The following is a 17,198-nucleotide window of genomic DNA, read 5'->3' as shown; positions in this document are numbered from 1 at the left end:
AATAAGTTCTCTATCTCTTTTGTTTTTATTCTCCCTCTACCTTTTTTATTTGTGAAGGAAACTAGGTCATTTGTCTGGGAGAGCTTCCCATGTACTAGATTTTGCTGGTTTCCTCCCTGTGGCAATCTGGGTCCCTGTCCTCTGAATTTCCAATACACTGACAGTTAGATCTAGAAGCTTGATTTGATTCAGGCTTCATATTTTTTGGTAAGTATATTTGATAAGTGGTGGTGTACATTTCCTTCAGGAGGCATACAATGACCAGTTGTCTCTTTTATGATGCAAGCACCCATTGATGATCATTAACTGGATCTGTTATTTCAATAGGAGCTTGTAAAATGGTGAAATTCTATCATTACCTCTTCATTTATGAGCTGGAATATTGATCACCTTTTACTCTGACCTCTGGTTCTGGCTCCCAGGTGTCTCTGTTGTACATTCCCCCAGTCCGAGGAAGAGGTGTTTCCCACAGAGTCAGCCCCCACTGGAATTCGTGCCCCCCATGACACCCCCTGCCAGGCACCAGTGGGTACCAGATGAGACTGAGAGCATCTGCATGGTCTGCCGCAGGGAGCACTTCACCATGGTAAGCAGTGTCAGTCTCCCGCTTCATCTGCTGGAAAAAGTAAAGGAAAACTCAAGTGCATAAGCCTGAGTTTATAGTCACCTACTGTCTCCTAGAACATATCGGTTTCAAGAGGTACTCCCAAACCTAAGACTGTGGGTTTGTCTTTGACCTGACCGGAATATATTTTCTGGATTCTGACAGGTGGTAGACATGGTCAAATAGCCTTAAATTCTAATATATTTGCCATTCTCATGTAATAACAAAAAAATAACAAAAAACAGGTAAATGGAGTCACCAAGTGTCAGGGGATCTTGCTTCTAGTTGCCCTGCCTATCCCAATAAGACAGGTGACCTGCTAGTGGTTATATGCACTGACTCAAAAGACAGAGGACCTGGATTCTATTCCTTGCTCTGCCTCCTGATAGCAATGTGACCATAAACTTTTTAAGTTTCAAGCACTCATTGGTAAACTAGAGATGATGTATTATTTGACTCATGGAGCTGTTAGGACTAAATATGATCAATGTTACCATACTTAGCACAGTACGTGACTGGCATATTAGCTCAGTGCTGATGAAAACAGTGACAATGTGATTTCTCTGCATCTGTTTCTTACTCATCTGTAAAAGAGATGTAATATTTCTGTCAACCTGTTATAATGAAATGAGGTGGTACTTGTAAAAGCATTTTGAAAAAGGATACTTTATCATCATCATCATCAACACCACGTAGAAATATGATCCTTATTTGCTGAGAGAGGTTTTTTCCCCACTACTTTTTGCTGTATCTCCACATGTTACCTCCACAGACAAGTAGAACTTGTCAGGAGCTCTTGCAAAACTCTCCATGACTTGTCACCTTTGCCCATCAGCTGAAAAATATCTTAAAATTTCAACTTGAGGGCAATAGAGGCCCAAGTAGCTGGTGTCCTTTATAAGCCACAGGTGGTTAATACAAAGTATAAATGGATTGATGACAGGTATACGCACAGTTCTACAATCTCACTTCCTCTTTCTCTCTCTTCATTCTCTTCCTGATGGCATCGCTCAGTTTAATAGGCGTCATCACTGTCGCCGCTGTGGTCGACTGGTTTGCAGTTCCTGCTCCACTAAGAAAATGGTGGTGGAAGGCTGCAGAGAAAACCCTACTCGCGTGTGTGACCAGTGCTATAGTTACTACAACAAAGAGTAAGTGTCCTGCAGCAGGGCTGTTAATATCATTGACCACTGCACCCTCTCCCAGGTCCTTACACTCCTAGAAGTCTCATAATGGAGAGAGTTTCAAGCCTGGAAAACTTAACAGAAATGTTTAACATTCACACTGAAATGCCATTAACTCTACAGTGAAATGTTTGTGGACTGACTTTGGTCAGAGAAACTACTAAGAGAGGAAATGAGTGAGAGGGAATGGTGTTCAAGATTCTTACATGATATTCTCTCTAAAATCAGGGAACTTGGTTCTTCAGCCTGTCCCCAGACTCTGGCCACTGATCTTAGTTTGCCAGCGCACTTATTTTCCAGCCACTCTTGTTTCAGGTGGTCTCAGCTGGACTGAAAGGGATGTGTTCACACCTCCTGAATGTTTGGGCATCACTTGCATCAGTTCCAATCTAGGTAGTCATCACAGCTTGTTATCCACAATTAGAAAATCCCCCACACTTTCCTACATATAGTTCACCTGGTGACAGATTTCAGAAACTGCTCATACACCTGGCAAGACAAATCAAGACCATGTTTGCTAGCTCAGTGTTGCTCAATTTTTTCCCACTACTTCTATCAGCAAAGGAGCATGAAACTAAGATTCCTAGAGCATCTGGGAATATGGGCCAAAACAACTATCCAAAAGCAAAATTACTTTGAATTCTGTGTTTTATATACAGATGTAAAGAGATTTTATATTCTGCTTGTCAGGCTAGGACTCAGACCCTTCAAACCCATTGTAAAGACTGGGTCACCAGACTCCTCCGTGCCAGCTGGGTCACAGACCCCTCACATGCAGGTTGTGAGCTAGGTAATTAGAAAGGATCCCAGGAGCCATTAGCAGAGTTGACAGGTTCATTCCAACACGAGCTCAGTCCTCAGCAGCAGCCTCCAGCAGTGGCAGTGGCCTCCTGGGGAACCCCGGGGGCCCTGGCAGCAACAGCTTGCAGTAACAGCCTCCAGCAAACGTAGCAGCCTCCCCATGGCCCCCCACACACACCCAGGGCATCCCAGGGGTGGGAGTGGGGGGGGGCCCTGTGGATCAGAGCCATTAGTCCTTTATACTTAAGTCTGATAACCCAGGACACCTGGGTGTGAATCAGACAACCCAGGAACACCTGGATGCTTGGATGCTCACGCACATCTACATCAGACAATAACCAAGGAACACCTGGGTGCATGTGCATAGTTATGTTTACATCAAATGCTCGACAAGATTCCAAACATCTGAGTAATCCTGACCATTATCCATTTCATTTTCCCTTCACTGTTCAATAGCATTTTGTGTTTGTTTTAATATGAACATTCTCGGTCATTATTTACTGCCCAAGTGTGGAGCAAAGATAAATTAGACTCTGGACTCTGAAGGTATCTTAAGACCAGAGAATGAAGCAGGCAATTCCATACAGTTTACAAGGAGTTTGTTACAATTGATGAGTGACATATACAAGGGAAGGTATCGATCTGGGCACTGCATAGCTCCTTTCTCTGCAACCCTGGGGCAGTTATAACTTGAAACTTATAAAGGACTTAGAGACAAATGTGGAGCTATAGCAAAGAGAAAAAGTGTGGAAGCAGATTTCCAGGTGCCTCGCAGCCATCTGTTGTTTTCCTTGGGGTTGCTGGTGTCACCCACCTTATCTTACACAAACATAGCATTCCATTTGTTTCCCTGCCTCGGTTGCTAGGTAACCAGTGCAGGCAAAGATTGTAATGGTTGAAGGCAGAGCTCTGAAGACCACAAGGATGGAGTGATTTCTGACCAGCGTCCCCACAATTTACCATGATGATTATTGATCTCATGTGAAGGAAGGCATACCATGCTTATTGTACAGTTTCTGTGTCCCTGGCATACCACTGCCTCTCTCAGGACCAGGGGTGGGAATTACCCATGCACCATACTGCTGAGATTTGAAATGAGCAGTTAGTATTGATGGGGATTCTTTCATTCAACTCAGCAATAGTAATCACTTTGCCCTTAAGGAGATCTCATTTTAGTGGGGAGACAACCAACAAATAGATGACAAGGCTGCTAGATAAGTGCAGAGGTGGAGGCACACACAGCTTAGCCCATGTGGTCATGAGGGTTTCCTAGAGGGGACCCTTTGAGGATAAGGAATTACTAGGAAAAGAAGCTAAAAAAGAACATGCCCAGAAGTGGGAGTAACAACTACAAAGGTCGGGGGCAGGAGAAAATGTTTGAGGAACTGTACATAGGTAGGTGACGCACTAAGGTTCTGGCCGGTGTACCCTGGACTTAGGGGCTGGCAGCTGGGCTGAGAGGACTTAAGCAGTGGCACAAAGGCTTGAGCTTGCTTTCTGGTGTCATGGGCTGGATTGGACTAGCAGGCTCCTGATGTAGGTAGACTTTGGCTCTGACTTGTGGCACTGGGACTAAGTGGTTGGTGGCACCAGTTGAAGTTGACCAGGGCCAGTGGCAGAGCAGGGGAGACTTTTTTATAGCTTGAGCACAGGCTATGGGTGGCAGGAGATGGCCTCATGAGGTAGCCAAGCCGAGTCATAAATGGCTTTGTCTGCTGAACTGTGAATGTAGGATATTTTTACTCTGAAGAACTACCGAAGAATTTTAAACAGGAATATAGTGTGACCAGATTTGCATTTTTGAAAACTTCCTGTAGCCACAAAATAGAGAATAGGTTGAAAGAATCAAGGAGACCAATTGGGAAACAGTACAGACTCTAGTGATAAATGATGAAGGCCCTCACTGAGGCAGAGATGAAGAGAGATGGGACATTTAAAGGGGTGTTTAGGAGATGGAATGAACAGGATGTGGTAAGTGATTGGCTGTGGTAAGTGAGAGAGAGAAAAAAGTTATGGATGATTTCCTGATATCTCACATGAGAAATAGAGTACATTTCAGTGCTATACACTAAGCTCAAAACAAAGAGGAGCAGGAGTGATTCTGGCATTTAACTTTTCTTTCTCTGTTTCCAGTGTACCAGAGGAGGATTTAGTACAACCAGAAGGTAAGGCTAAATCACATTCTCTGTGTCTCTTGGTTTATATGCTCAAGTTGACTCTATCTTCAGCATATCAGCTGCAACTGATAACACTAGATGGCAGCTCAATCCAACTTGTCTGCTAAAGAAAATTCCTAGCCTTTCTATCAGTCTGTTTCCCCTAAAGTTCATCATATTAACCTGTCATACTCACCCAATAGCTTCCAGCATTGAGAAGGCCAGCAACCAAAGAATTTGGTCCTTAACTTTCAGTAGGTTATTCTTTTTATTTCCTTGGTTCCCCTTCACCACCATCTTGCCTCCCAGTGCTCCCTCCTTAACCCTAGGTAATCACTGACAACAGTTTTGCCTATATCCTTCCACAGCAGGTTAGTTTTTAGAGAATCCAGTGGCTTAGCCATGCATGTGAGAAGCATGCACCTTGTAGGGTTTCTCATGTGAAGCAACAGGGTTGTATGAGAAACACCATCACACTCTTCTCAGGTCTATGCGTGGGGAAGAAGGTTTGAGGTGCCTAATGGGGTCTCCTAAAGGAAATAAAAGGGACCAACCAGAGAGAAAGGGCCCTAAGGTAGCAGGCAAGTATCTGCCTGCACCTCATGCCTGCGCTAGACTGAACTGCCAGCCAGTGACTGATACATGAAAGGCATTTCTCTTCTCAGTACCAGACAGCTCCAAGAGTGAAAGCCCTCCATACTCAGCTGTGGTGAGAGTCCCCAAAGCAGATGAGGTGGAATGGATTTTGGATCTGAAGGAGGAGGAAAATGAGCTGGTGCGAAGTGAATTTTACTATGAGCAGGTAATAGCAATAAAATGTAATGGTCATTGAAGTTTCTTTATGATGTATGACGGTTCTTCAAAAGGTTCATGGAAGTATTCTTATTATCTTAATTCCATTTTTCCACCAACTTTTTGAAGTACCTTTGTATAAGTAGTATGGCACGAAATAAGGAGGTAGGTGAACACAGCCTGGCCTTCACTTGTTTTCAGTGTAATAATATTGGAGCTAAGACAAGTAAATCGGTTAAGACAGAAAATGAGGAGCATCTTGGGAAGTGCACAGGAAGAGATCAAGAAAGGCTTCATGGAAGAGGTAGCATTTGAGATGACTTGGAAGAGTGGTAGGAGAGTGACAAACAAACGTGGGCGTTGCATGCATGAGGAGTGAGGATAGGGAAAGGACAAAGAGTATGAAACTGAAATGTCTGAGCAAAGACACAGTTTCAAAAATTACAGGGCATGATTGGGGAAGTGGAAGTTAATTTGGGAGGAATGTAGAGTGTTAATAGAGAGGTGATAGAAGGGACTGTTTATGTATAAGGGCTTGAATTCTGCAGTAAGGAATGTCTACTGCAGTAAGTGCATCAGGGACTTATGAAAGGTTTCCTAGTATGCTTTCAGAATATTAATTTAGGGCCGAGCCCATGGTACACTGTGGAGAGTGCGGCGCTGGGAGCGCAGCGACGCTCCCGCCGCGGGTTCGGATCCTATATAGGACTGGCCGGTGCACTCACTGGCTGAGTGCTGGTCACAAAAAAGACAAAAAACAAAAAACAAAAAAACAGAATATTAATTTAGCAGCAGTGTGTTCATGGCTTGAAGCAGAGACTCCTCCAGGTGGTCAGACGAGCTAGGTGACTGTTGTAGTTCATGCCAGCAATAAGGAGGAATTGCACTAGTGGGACAAGGAGGGGACCTTTGGACATTCTCAAGAAGTAGATAATATGTGACACAGTCACCTTCATCCCAGCAAGATGACAAAACCTAGCAGCAGAGCTTTGGCAGTGCTACTTAGAACACCCGAAATTTGTTTAGTTCCACGTCTGCTCTGCTGAGGAATTTTGGCTCCTGCCTGCAGTATTTTTCAACCTTTTGAAATGGGAAGAATGATTTCTGCCCTCCAGTTGCATTTGAAGAATGCTTTGCCCCTGGACTCACTATGTGGTCCTCCCTTCCTCCACCATGGCCAGGCCCCCAGCGCCTCCTTATGCATTGCCATCCTGAACCTGCACCGGGACAGCATTGCCTGTGGTCACCAGCTGATTGACCACTGCTGCAGACTGTCCAAGGGCCTCACCAACCCAGAGGTGGATGCAGGGCTGCTCATAGGCATCATGAAGCAGTTGCTCTTTAGCGCCAAGATGATGTTCGTCAAGGCCGGCCGGAACCAGGACTTGGCTCTTTGTGACAGGTATGTGGAAATGAGTCTCTATTCTTTTACATGGCAGCAGTTTCTCTCTAGCTTCTTTTTCTGACCCCACAATGATTTTTCATCTCACCATCCTTTCTGTGCCAAGACATGCTGAAATGTTTCACATCTCAGTTGGGTGTTGATGAAATGCCATTACCAGCTCACAAGTTGTCTTCCTCACCCTACTTTGACAGCCTGTCTGCTTTTTCCCAGAGTGATCTTCAAAGGAGAGTTTTCTCTAGCTATACGTGGTCGGAAAGAAATTAAAGACATTGGTTAATTTGTAATTAAAATCAATTTAGGGAAGCACCTTTAATCTCTGTGGAACTTTCTGGCTTTTAAAGAAAATGTGTCCTCCCTGAATGTGCAGTGATTAGCCTTGAATAAAACTCTTCCCCAATCTGGACCAAATTCAGACTGTCACACAGGGAGTTCTGGATAATATATCTATGAAAGCTCTCTGGGGACTGGTCTATCCCTGTGTCACAGGTAGGAATCTGAGTCGTAAAGTAGAAGTGTCTATGGAAAAGGTATAATTAGGCCTCCCTCAGCTTCCTGCACAACCTGCTTTGACTCCATTCTTTAGCTTGACAATGAAAACTCCTAATTCCCTGCTTATCCAGCCAGATGTGTGACTCATGTTGTATGTTCCTACCACTCAGTCCTAACCAGATTAGGGAGCAGGGAGCATAATTTTCTCTGAAGTGTAAATGCCTCCCACAGACGCTTGCTCAGAATACTTGCCTGCAAACTCATCAGCCAGAGTGGGGTGCAGTGAATCCCAGCTTCGCCACTTCCCAGCTCTGTAACCTTGGACAGGACTGTTAACCTCTCTGGGCCCCAGTTTCCTCCTCTATAAAATGAGGGTGATAATAATACTTATAGGCTGTTATGAGGATAAAATGAGATCTTCCGTGTGAAGGGCTAAGAACTGAGCCTAGTACATACCGTGTGTCCTAAAATGTTAGTAATTTTATTATTTTTATTAACAAAAACTAGAAGTTTAAGAAAAGCACTAGGAGATGGGACAGAAAGTAGAAGCAAGTAAAAAGGAGGTAATTTCACTCTTTTATATCAAGAGACAATAGGTTCTACCTCGTTTTCCAAGTTAATAAATGAAGGAACAGATATATGTTCAGTAAAGTTTTCTAAACACCTATGAAAAGAACAAAAAATCTACCAAGTTGCCAGAAAGCGATGGGAGGAGGGGAAAAAAAACAGAAACCTCTCCATATGGCAAAAGGTAGAAAACATGAAAGGAAGGAAACATGAAAAAAGATTTAAGGCAAAAATAAAAATATATCTAAATATATTTGAAATATCAGTAATGTAAATGAGATAGAGTCTACTTATTAAAAGAAAAAGATACTCAGATTGAGGGGAAAACAATTTAACATCAACCCTGCATTCAGATATGCCCACTGTAGAGATCATTGCCTCTGTGCCAGTTTGCTAATGGGACAGGATTCATCTCTCGTGTGTGTTGCCAGCAAATCAGTTAAGAGCTCCTGGTTGGCAGAGTATTTTTCCACTGTTTTTAATTCATACCTCCTTATGATAAAAAAATCATAAAAACAAAATTCACATCGCCTATTTCAAATGTTTTCATTTTCCAAATGTACCAAATATATTGTGATGCCAATGCTTTTCTATACAATACTGTCCTCTTCCTCATCCTTACTAAGTTAAGAATCATTGATGTGCAGAATCTCTTTCGAAGGAAATTGGTGGACACGTCAGGATCCATAGAGTTTTTTTGCTGTACTTATGAGACAAGATTCAGGAACCTTGGATGTAGGCTTGTTTCAGGCGGCACTAGACAGAATGATCTAGCCCTCTGGGCTCTCTGTTCTTATAAGATTTTTGCAATCATCAGGTGTCAGGAGTAACATCACAGAAGGCAGTCCTAGTGGGCTGTAATGAGGGCTCATCCTAGCCCAGGGAGAGGATGTCATGTCCGGGAGTCTAGAATCTGCAGAAAGGGCCAGGATGCACCCACTAAGCAGCACCTCCAGGGAAAGATAATAATGTGACCTCTGTACTAACCAGGAGTGCATGCCTTTGATACTGACTCTATGCTCCTTTTGAAACAGAGTTCAAAAGGACCAAAAAGCAAATGGGTAACTTGTGAGTCCCCAACATTCAATGTAAAGGCCTTACCTCAAATAGAAGCCCTGAGCATCCCTACTCCAAACATTGATACCTAACATTTAGTGAGTGCCAAAAAAGCTCCAGACACTATTCAAAGCCCTTTTACTTGGGTTACTTCATTTTATCCTTAAACTCCCTATTTTATCATTTTGCAGGTGAGTAAATTAAGGCAGAGAAAGGTTAACTAACTTGCCCAGGTCATAGAGCTACCAAGTGGTGAAATGGGGACTCAGAGTCTGACTCCAGAGCCCTCATTCACAATGTCTATGCTGTGCCCCTCTCAACCCTCATTGTCACATTTCACAGCGAGAATGAAGCAGGAACCCTTTAAGCAACAACTTTCTTAGTAGGACTCCGTGGCGCTTCATTGCCTTGCCCTTTTTCTCCCTAGCTACATCAGCAAGGTAGATGTACTGAATATTTTGGTTATGGCTGCCTATCGCCACGTGCCATCTCTGGATCAGATCTTGCAACCAGCTGCAGTAACCAGGCTCCGGAACCAGCTTTTGGAAGCTGAGTACTATCAACTGGGCGTTGAGGTGAGGCAAAGACCAAGCTTAATTCTACCCAACTGTAATGAGTTGCCTTTTGCCTAGCCTTGCAAACAGATATTGCCATCTCTCAGTTGTCTTGACCAAGGGGAAGTATCTAGGGCATGACCAGTCTGCCAGCACGGGAGTAATGGTAAGCAGAGGGGAGGGGACATGGTTGGCAGCTTGGGGATAGACTAAGTCTTTGGCATTCTCAGGCCTGGATGCAGCTATTTTCCACTAAAAGGAGCAATTTTTCCTCCAGGTCTCCACAAAGACTGGGCTTGATACCACTGGGGCGTGGCATGCTTGGGGCATGGCCTGTCTCAAAGCTGGGAACCTCACTGTTGCACGGGAGAAGTTTAGTCGCTGCCTGAAGCCCCCATTTGACCTCAATCAACTGAGTCATGGCTCAAGGCTGGTACAGGATGTGGTTGAGTACCTGGAGTCTACCGTGAGGCCGCTCATATCCTTGGTAAGGGCAAAGCAGGCAGAGGGCCTGGCTCAGGGATGGAGGCCCAGGAACAATAATGACCTGGGCAGAGGATCAGCTTAAATTCAGCTGACAGTGTTGGTCCTGGCTCTGAGTCTGCCAGGTTTATATTTGTTTTTGTTTTCCATTGCATATAGTTAGATAAGTAAGTATATATGCGTAGATAAGTAATATAGAAATATAGGCAGGTTTTGTTTTTTTAAAAGGGAACTACAGAAAACTATTTTTAAAAAGATAAAAATCACATATAATCCTATACCCAGACCAATTAGCATTAACATTTTGGTGAATTTTTTATGTTATATTTTTAATGCAAATTGAGTTATACCATATTGTAATACATAGAATTTTGTACCCTGCCTGTTTTTCTACTCTTAAAACTAGATTGGGAGCATTTTTCCATATTGTTAAATATTCTTCGAAAGCATTATTTTCAGTGCCTACTGAGAACTTAGTGAGTTCCATTTTTCTCTTGCACTCTCCTTTCTTGTCAGCAAGATGATGACTACTTTGCCACCTTGAGGGAACTGGAAGCCACCCTGCGGACCCACAGCCTCTCTCTGGAGGTGATTCCTGAGGGGAAGATCATGAACAACACCTACTACCAAGAATGCCTCTTCTACCTGCACAACTATAGCACCAACCTGGCCATCATCACCTTCTACATGAGGCACAGCTGCCTGAGGGAAGCCCTGCTGCACCTGCTCAACAAGGTGGGACACAGACACAGCTCGCCAAGACCAGTGCCTGCCTTGCTCACCTAGCCTGGACCCCTCGCCTTAAAAGGGGGCAATAACCCCCGCTTAAACTTAACATAGTGTTGAGCTGTGAGATCATCTCTGGCAGAGTCAGGTCACAATGGAAGACGCTGTGTACACAGTCATTATTTGATGATTGTGAAACGAGTCTTAACACAGATCCCACATCACCCACGTGACTGACAATGGCACCTTTCATCCCTTCTCCTAAAACATGCAGCAAAATCGGCTAGTAGTTAAGAGCATGGTCTCCGGAAGGAGATCCTTAGTGTGAGTCTTGTGTGGCCTGGTTAAGCATGTTGCTTAACCTGTCTGTTTCCACTCACCTCCCCACCTGGCCTGGGACAGTGTCCATGCAGTTGTTGTCGCAAGGGCCATGAGCCCCTATGATGAAAGGAGGATGTGCTCTACTTTTTTCCTCTCACATCCTCTGTCCTCTTCCCCCAGAGGCTAAAGCACCACTGAAGTGCATTATTATTTTGAAGCCACTGATAAGCCATCAGGACACAGTTTCACCATGACCCTTTGGCGTTCCTGTTTTGTTTTTGTTTGTTTTTGTTGTTGTTGTTGTTGGCTGGCCAGTACAGGGATCCAACCCTGGATCTTCATATTATCAGCGCCACAGTCTAACCAACTGAGCTAACTAGCCAGCCTGGCATTCCTTTTTTTATCCAACTGCTCTATGATAACTTTTTTTTTTTTTTTTTTTAAAGATGACTGGTAAGGGGATCTTAACCCTTGACTTGGTGTTGTCAGCACCACGCTCACCCAAGTGAGCTAACTGGCCATCCTTATATAGGGTTCTGAACCCGTGGCCTTGGTGTTATCAGCACCACACTCTCCCAAGTGAGCCATGGGCCAGCCCCAATGATAACTTTTTGAGAAATTGGCAGATGTATACCAAATTTCATAGAAAGTTAAAGGAGCTCAAGGTAAACATTAATTTCATTCTGCTGCCCTAAATCAACATGGCAACCAATGAAAGCTTATGAATAGATATATTTTCTAGGATTGCTCCAACTGAAATCACCTGTTCACAGAATCCTGGTAACCATACCCCTACAGGACAGGGAAAGGGAAATGTTTCCACCACTGCTTAGCTACTAACCTTGTCTTAGCTACTAATCAGGTCTCAGGAATAATATGGAAGTCATGTTATTTGGAATTTAATTGCTAGTTTTTTTCCTTTTTCTCAGTTTCCAAATGAGTTTAGAGGTAAAGATGCTTCTCCTAAGCACAAACTGAGAGTGGAAATCAACTGGTTCTGTTCCCTCTGACAACTGTAGTCCCGAGAGTTAAGCTGCTTGCTTACTAATCTTGTAATAAGCTGACGACAGCATTGCCCCAGCTTTACCTTTGTCAGTGCCAGGAAAGAAGGCTTCTTTTAATCTTCTGTAATCACAGTTACCCTTGAACTGGAATATCTTACCTTGCCTCTCAAGCAGGTTGGAACAGTGAAAAAAACATTGTGGAAATTGCACCTGAGTGCCGAGAGCGTGGAAGGTGTTCTGTTGCCAGCCTTTTCCCTGTCCTTTTTGCCCCTTTGCCCACATTGCGCCCAGAGTGAGCTTTCTAAAACATAAATACACTCATATATTCCTCTCCGTAAAAGGTAGCCTTCTGTGGATCCCCACAGCCACAGGATGAAGTCCAAAGTCCTTAGCTTGCTGCAGGACCCATCCAGATCAGGCCCCCCTTATTTTCCCAATGTATTTTCACCACAAATCCCATCTGTATCCTACATCCTAGACTTATCAAATTACTTAAATGTTCTTAATTTCTACCATGAACTACCTTATCTCTACCAGTCCGCATGTGCTGTTCCGTCTACCTAGAGTGCCCTGCCCCTCTTTGTTTTCTTGGAAAACTCCTGCTTGTCCTTTCAGACCTAGCTTCTCTGTTGAGCATTCACAGAACACTGAAGCAGTGTTAATCACCTCCTCCTGTGTACACCAGTGTGCCTGTTACTGCACTGAACCCACTGGATAGCAACTACTTGTTTATAATTGGGTCTCCCCATCTGGACCGAGAAGGCCTGTATTTCACTTATCTGTGTATTCAGGCACCTGGCCTAGCACCAGTTATGAATGGATGAGTGAACAGATGAATGGATGAAATGGAAGTTCTTCAGGTGCTACTCTGCTGAGGAATTCTACCTTTCCTATGGAACTGATGCCCTGGCTTCTTTTTTTTTTTTTTTTTTTTTTTTTTTAATCATTTTTTCATGACCGGCACTCAGCCAGTGAGTGCACCGGTCAGTCCTATATAGGATCCGAACCCGCGGCGGGAGCGTCGCCGCGCTCCCAGCGCAGCACTCTACCAAGTGCGCCACGGGCTCGGCCCTGCCCTGGCTTCTTGACGTCTGGCCTACAACTTTTACGTTAGGTTGGGTTTCTCAGTGGAAACAGCCAGAATCAGGAAAGGAGCCCCTTACCCTCACCCATTGTGGACATTCTCAAAGCCCACTTTGGGGGGGGTCCTAAAGCAAGGTAAAGAGTTTGGACTTCATGCTGTGGCTGTGGGGATCCACAAAGTGGCCAGTGCTAGTGGGTTGGCAAGTTATACTACCATGAGTTTATAGCCATCCTTTACTTTGCATTAGTTACTTGTAAAGTCTAAATGACAAAATGATTTCTCTTTCTTTTCTATGACTATGAAATGGGGGTTATGATTCAGAGTCTCTGAACCACAGATGAGCTTCAGAAGCAGAGAGGTTAATATGTGTGTACAATTCCCTAAGGAGTTGGTCCATAATGTTTATCATTTATTCATTCATCCAACAAATATTTATTCAATAGGTAAGGACTATTCTGGGCACTAGGGATATAGCCGTGAAAAAAAAACAGACAAAAATATCTGCCCTCATAAAACTTATGTTATAGTAGGGAGAGAGACAATAAACAAGGTGAATAAAATATATATATCTTGTAATGATGAGTAATAAGAAGAAAGATAAAGCAGAGGAAGCAGGGGTGGGTTGTACAATGTCAGAGTGCTGGGGAAGGCGACATCTGAAGGACGTGAGGAGTGAGTCACACAGATGTGTGAGGGAAGCACCATCCAGGCCAAGGGAGTGGCAAGTGCAAAGGCAGGGTGGCTGGAGAGAGTGAGTAGGAGATGGGAGAGTAGCAGATGAGATCACAAAGGTAACAGGCTAAACCATGCAGGAACTTGCGACATTGGCAGGACTTGGGCTTTGCACTGAATGGGAAGGGAGACCCACTGGGAGATTTTGAGCAGAGGAGTAACATGTGCTGGTGTGTTTTAACAGCATCACTCGGGTTGATTTTTTGGCATTAGAAAAGAGGCAGGAGTGGAAAATGGAAGACCAGGGAGGAGGCTACTGCAATAATCCAGGCAAATGGTGATGATGGGTTGGGCTAGCGTGGTACAGTGAAGTTGGTGAGAAGTGGGCAGATTCCATGTGTATTTTGATGGTAGAGCCAATAGGATTTGCTGATGAATTTGATGTTGGAGTGTGAGGGAGAAGATGATGATGACTCTAAGGTTTCTGACCTGAACAACTAGAAGAATGGAGTTACCACCTGAGAAAGGGAAGATTGGAAAGAGCAGCTTTTGAGAAACAATCAGGAATGCAGTTTTAGATGTATTAGGTTTGATAGACACCCAAGAGGACATGTTCTGTGGGCAACTGGACATACATTGGATGTACACTTCTGGAGGTCAGGGGAATGAACAGGCTGGAACAGAGATTTAGGCAGCATCAGCACAGAGACAGCATTTAAAACCATGAGACTGGATGAAATCACCAAGAGAGTAAGTATAGATAGAAAGGAGGACAGTTTCCTCCTAAACCCTGGGGAGTTTGGGGGAATCAGCAAAGGAAATTGAGAAGGAGCAGCCAGAGACATAGAAAGAAAACCTGGAGAGGATGGTGGCCTGGAGGCCAAATAAAGTAAGTTTTTTTCTCAACTAAAAATAAAAATTTTTAATTTAAAAAGAAGGAAGGATTTTCAAGGAGGAGGAAGCCACCATCTGTATCAAAAGCTGCTGATAGATCAGGTAGAAAATGAAGACCGAGAATTAAATGTGAGATTTAACAGTTTAGAGGTCATTTAGCTGACGTAAGGAGCAGTTTCAATGGAGGTATGGGCACAAATGCTAGATAAGAGTGGGTTCTAGAGAAAATCACAGGAGAGAGACTGGAGACGGTGAGTGTAGATAACTTTGTCAAGGAGCTTTTCTATTAAAAAAAGGAGAGAAGTGAAGCAGTCACTAGAGTGGGATTCTCACAGGTATCTGTGACACACAGAAGGTGAAGAAGTGCTGCTATAGGAGGATGCTAGAGGTACTTGAGTGGAGGGAAATTCAGAGTAAATCCCAGACAGTTCCAGAACCAGATAGTGCTAGAACCAGTGAAGACTTCTGATTTCTCGCCTTGCCCTGCTCCAGGAGAGTCCTCCAGAAGTCTTCATAGAAGGCATATTTCAGCCAAGCTACAAAAGTGGGAAGCTACACATTTTGGAAAACTTGCTAGAATCCATTGATCCAACCTTGGAGAGCTGGGGAAAGTACTTGATTGCTGCCTGCCAACATTTGCAAAAGAAGAACTACTACCACATTCTGTATGAACTGCAGCAGTTTATGAAGGTAACAGCAGCCCCATCTGCCTTCCATCTCTGTCGCTGATGCTCTGCCGGGCAGGGGAAGCTGGGCAAGATGAGGGAACAAGACTATCATTTGATCCCTGGCCTTGCTAGTTGGCTGACCCTAGAGCAAATTCATGTTGCTTTCTAGTATTGTTAAGTAATATTAGGATTTCTGTCCTAAATTTAGAGGCAAACTTTAATCTTGTCATACTTCACATACTTCTTTTTTACCTTTACATTCCTTGAATTCTGAAGAAAGATAAGCATGGATGCAGAATTCATAAGGAATGATGGAAAAGTAAGGGTTTTTAGAGAAAATGCATGAAAGGAGAAGAAACAAGTTCCTCCCAATCTGTCTGAGGATTGCCAGTACTAACTCACAGAGAAACTGGATTATTCAAGGCCAAAATAAGAATGAAGCCAATTTAGAAAATCAGAAGTATCCTTTTTTCTGATTTTTTCAGTGGTGGAATAATGTCCTACCCAAGAGCTTAGCCACTCAGTGCACTTTAGGATCTCTTGGGCCTTGGAGTAACTGACACAAAATAGCAGTTCAGCTGGTGATGGGAGTGGGTGCTAATGACCAAGCTTCATAGATGGGAATCAGATCAGAATTCTGATCACACCCCACCCTCCAACATTCCTGATCTCCTTTGACCTGAACATTCATTTTCCTCTTCTAGGACCAAGTCCGGGCCGCCATGACCTGTATTCGCTTCTTCAGTCACAAAGCAAAGTCATATACGGAACTGGGAGAGAAGCTATCATGGCTACTTAAGGCCAAGGACCACCTGAAGATCTACCTCCAAGAAGCATCCCGCAGCTCTGGAAGGAAGAAAACAACCTTTTTCCGAAAGAAGATGACTGCAGCTGATGTGTCAAGGTAGCTAGAGATTCAGGGGACAATTGGTGTGAAGAAGAACAGCTAGCACTTAGTGTCTGTTGGTGATGAAGGTGCTGTTGCCCATTCCCTGAACCCTTAAAAAAATCATCTAAAAGGAATCATCTGTGGATGGCAGTGTCTAGTACAAGCCTGGAAAGCCTATAGAGGAGCTGTAAGGGATGAGGGGTGTATGGGGAGGATTAGGAACACATGCTATAATCAGCCTAAACTCCAGCTCCTTACAGTAGGCAAAAAAAGATCCTGTGTGATCTGGCCCCACCCATGTCTCCATCTTTGTCTCTCACTACTCTCTTCTTCCTTGCTAAGTGTCAGTCACTGGCCTTCTGAGGGTTCCTCAACATACCAAGTGCTTTCTTTTTCTCAGCTTTTATGCTTGTTGATCCGTCTGCTAAGAACACAGCATCTAAAGTAAATGCTCCACCACTACCATCTATTGCCTTCATAGGCTGAATTGCTATACATTTTATGTGCTTACTATTCTTCTACCCTCTAGCCTATAAATTCTCTGAGGACAGAGTTCATGTCTCTCTCAACCTCTTTTGTCATACCTGGCACATACGTGCTCAGTAAATATTTAATGATTCAGTGACTGGACCATATCCAGTTCCACAGTGCACCTTAACTACTACAAGGCTGAGCGGGGCACTAGACCACTGTTTTTGTCTTGACACAACTGCTCAGAGGGTATTTTGGGTCTCTTTTCCCTCCACATGGTTTTTTTGCCTTTTCCATCACCATCTTATTCTGACTTCTCAGTCACCCAGCCCTTGTCACTTCACCACTGAAGCCCCTTTTGCCCAGCTTTTATGCTGC

The 17,198-nt window shown here is 43.9% G+C and overlaps 1 protein-coding gene across 3 annotated transcripts in view; it reads left to right on the top strand.

Moving 5' to 3' along the window:
- Positions 1-17,198, top strand: part of ZFYVE26 (zinc finger FYVE-type containing 26) — a 60,653-nt gene that overhangs the window by 36,761 nt on the left and 6,694 nt on the right. For 2 of the 3 annotated variants that reach the window (XM_063088900.1, XM_063088899.1), the window contains exons 28-37: positions 423-586; positions 1,619-1,755; positions 4,723-4,754; positions 5,411-5,547; positions 6,719-6,939; positions 9,482-9,629; positions 9,886-10,095; positions 10,608-10,826; positions 15,285-15,482; positions 16,165-16,364. In XM_063088900.1, the coding sequence (XP_062944970.1) occupies positions 423-586; positions 1,619-1,755; positions 4,723-4,754; positions 5,411-5,547; positions 6,719-6,939; positions 9,482-9,629; positions 9,886-10,095; positions 10,608-10,826; positions 15,285-15,482; positions 16,165-16,364 (1,666 nt within the window). Of the gene's footprint in view, positions 1-422; positions 587-1,618; positions 1,756-4,722; positions 4,755-5,410; positions 5,548-6,718; positions 6,940-9,481; positions 9,630-9,885; positions 10,096-10,607; positions 10,827-15,284; positions 15,483-16,164; positions 16,365-17,198 lie in introns of those variants that run through there. The other variant, XM_063088902.1, reaches the window with a different exon arrangement.

This window comes from Cynocephalus volans, chromosome 3, assembly GCF_027409185.1.
Source record: "Cynocephalus volans isolate mCynVol1 chromosome 3, mCynVol1.pri, whole genome shotgun sequence".
Taxonomy (NCBI): Eukaryota; Metazoa; Chordata; class Mammalia; order Dermoptera; family Cynocephalidae; genus Cynocephalus; species Cynocephalus volans.
Note: the sequence above shows the minus strand (reverse complement) of the source record. Positions and strands in the feature narration are given on the sequence as shown.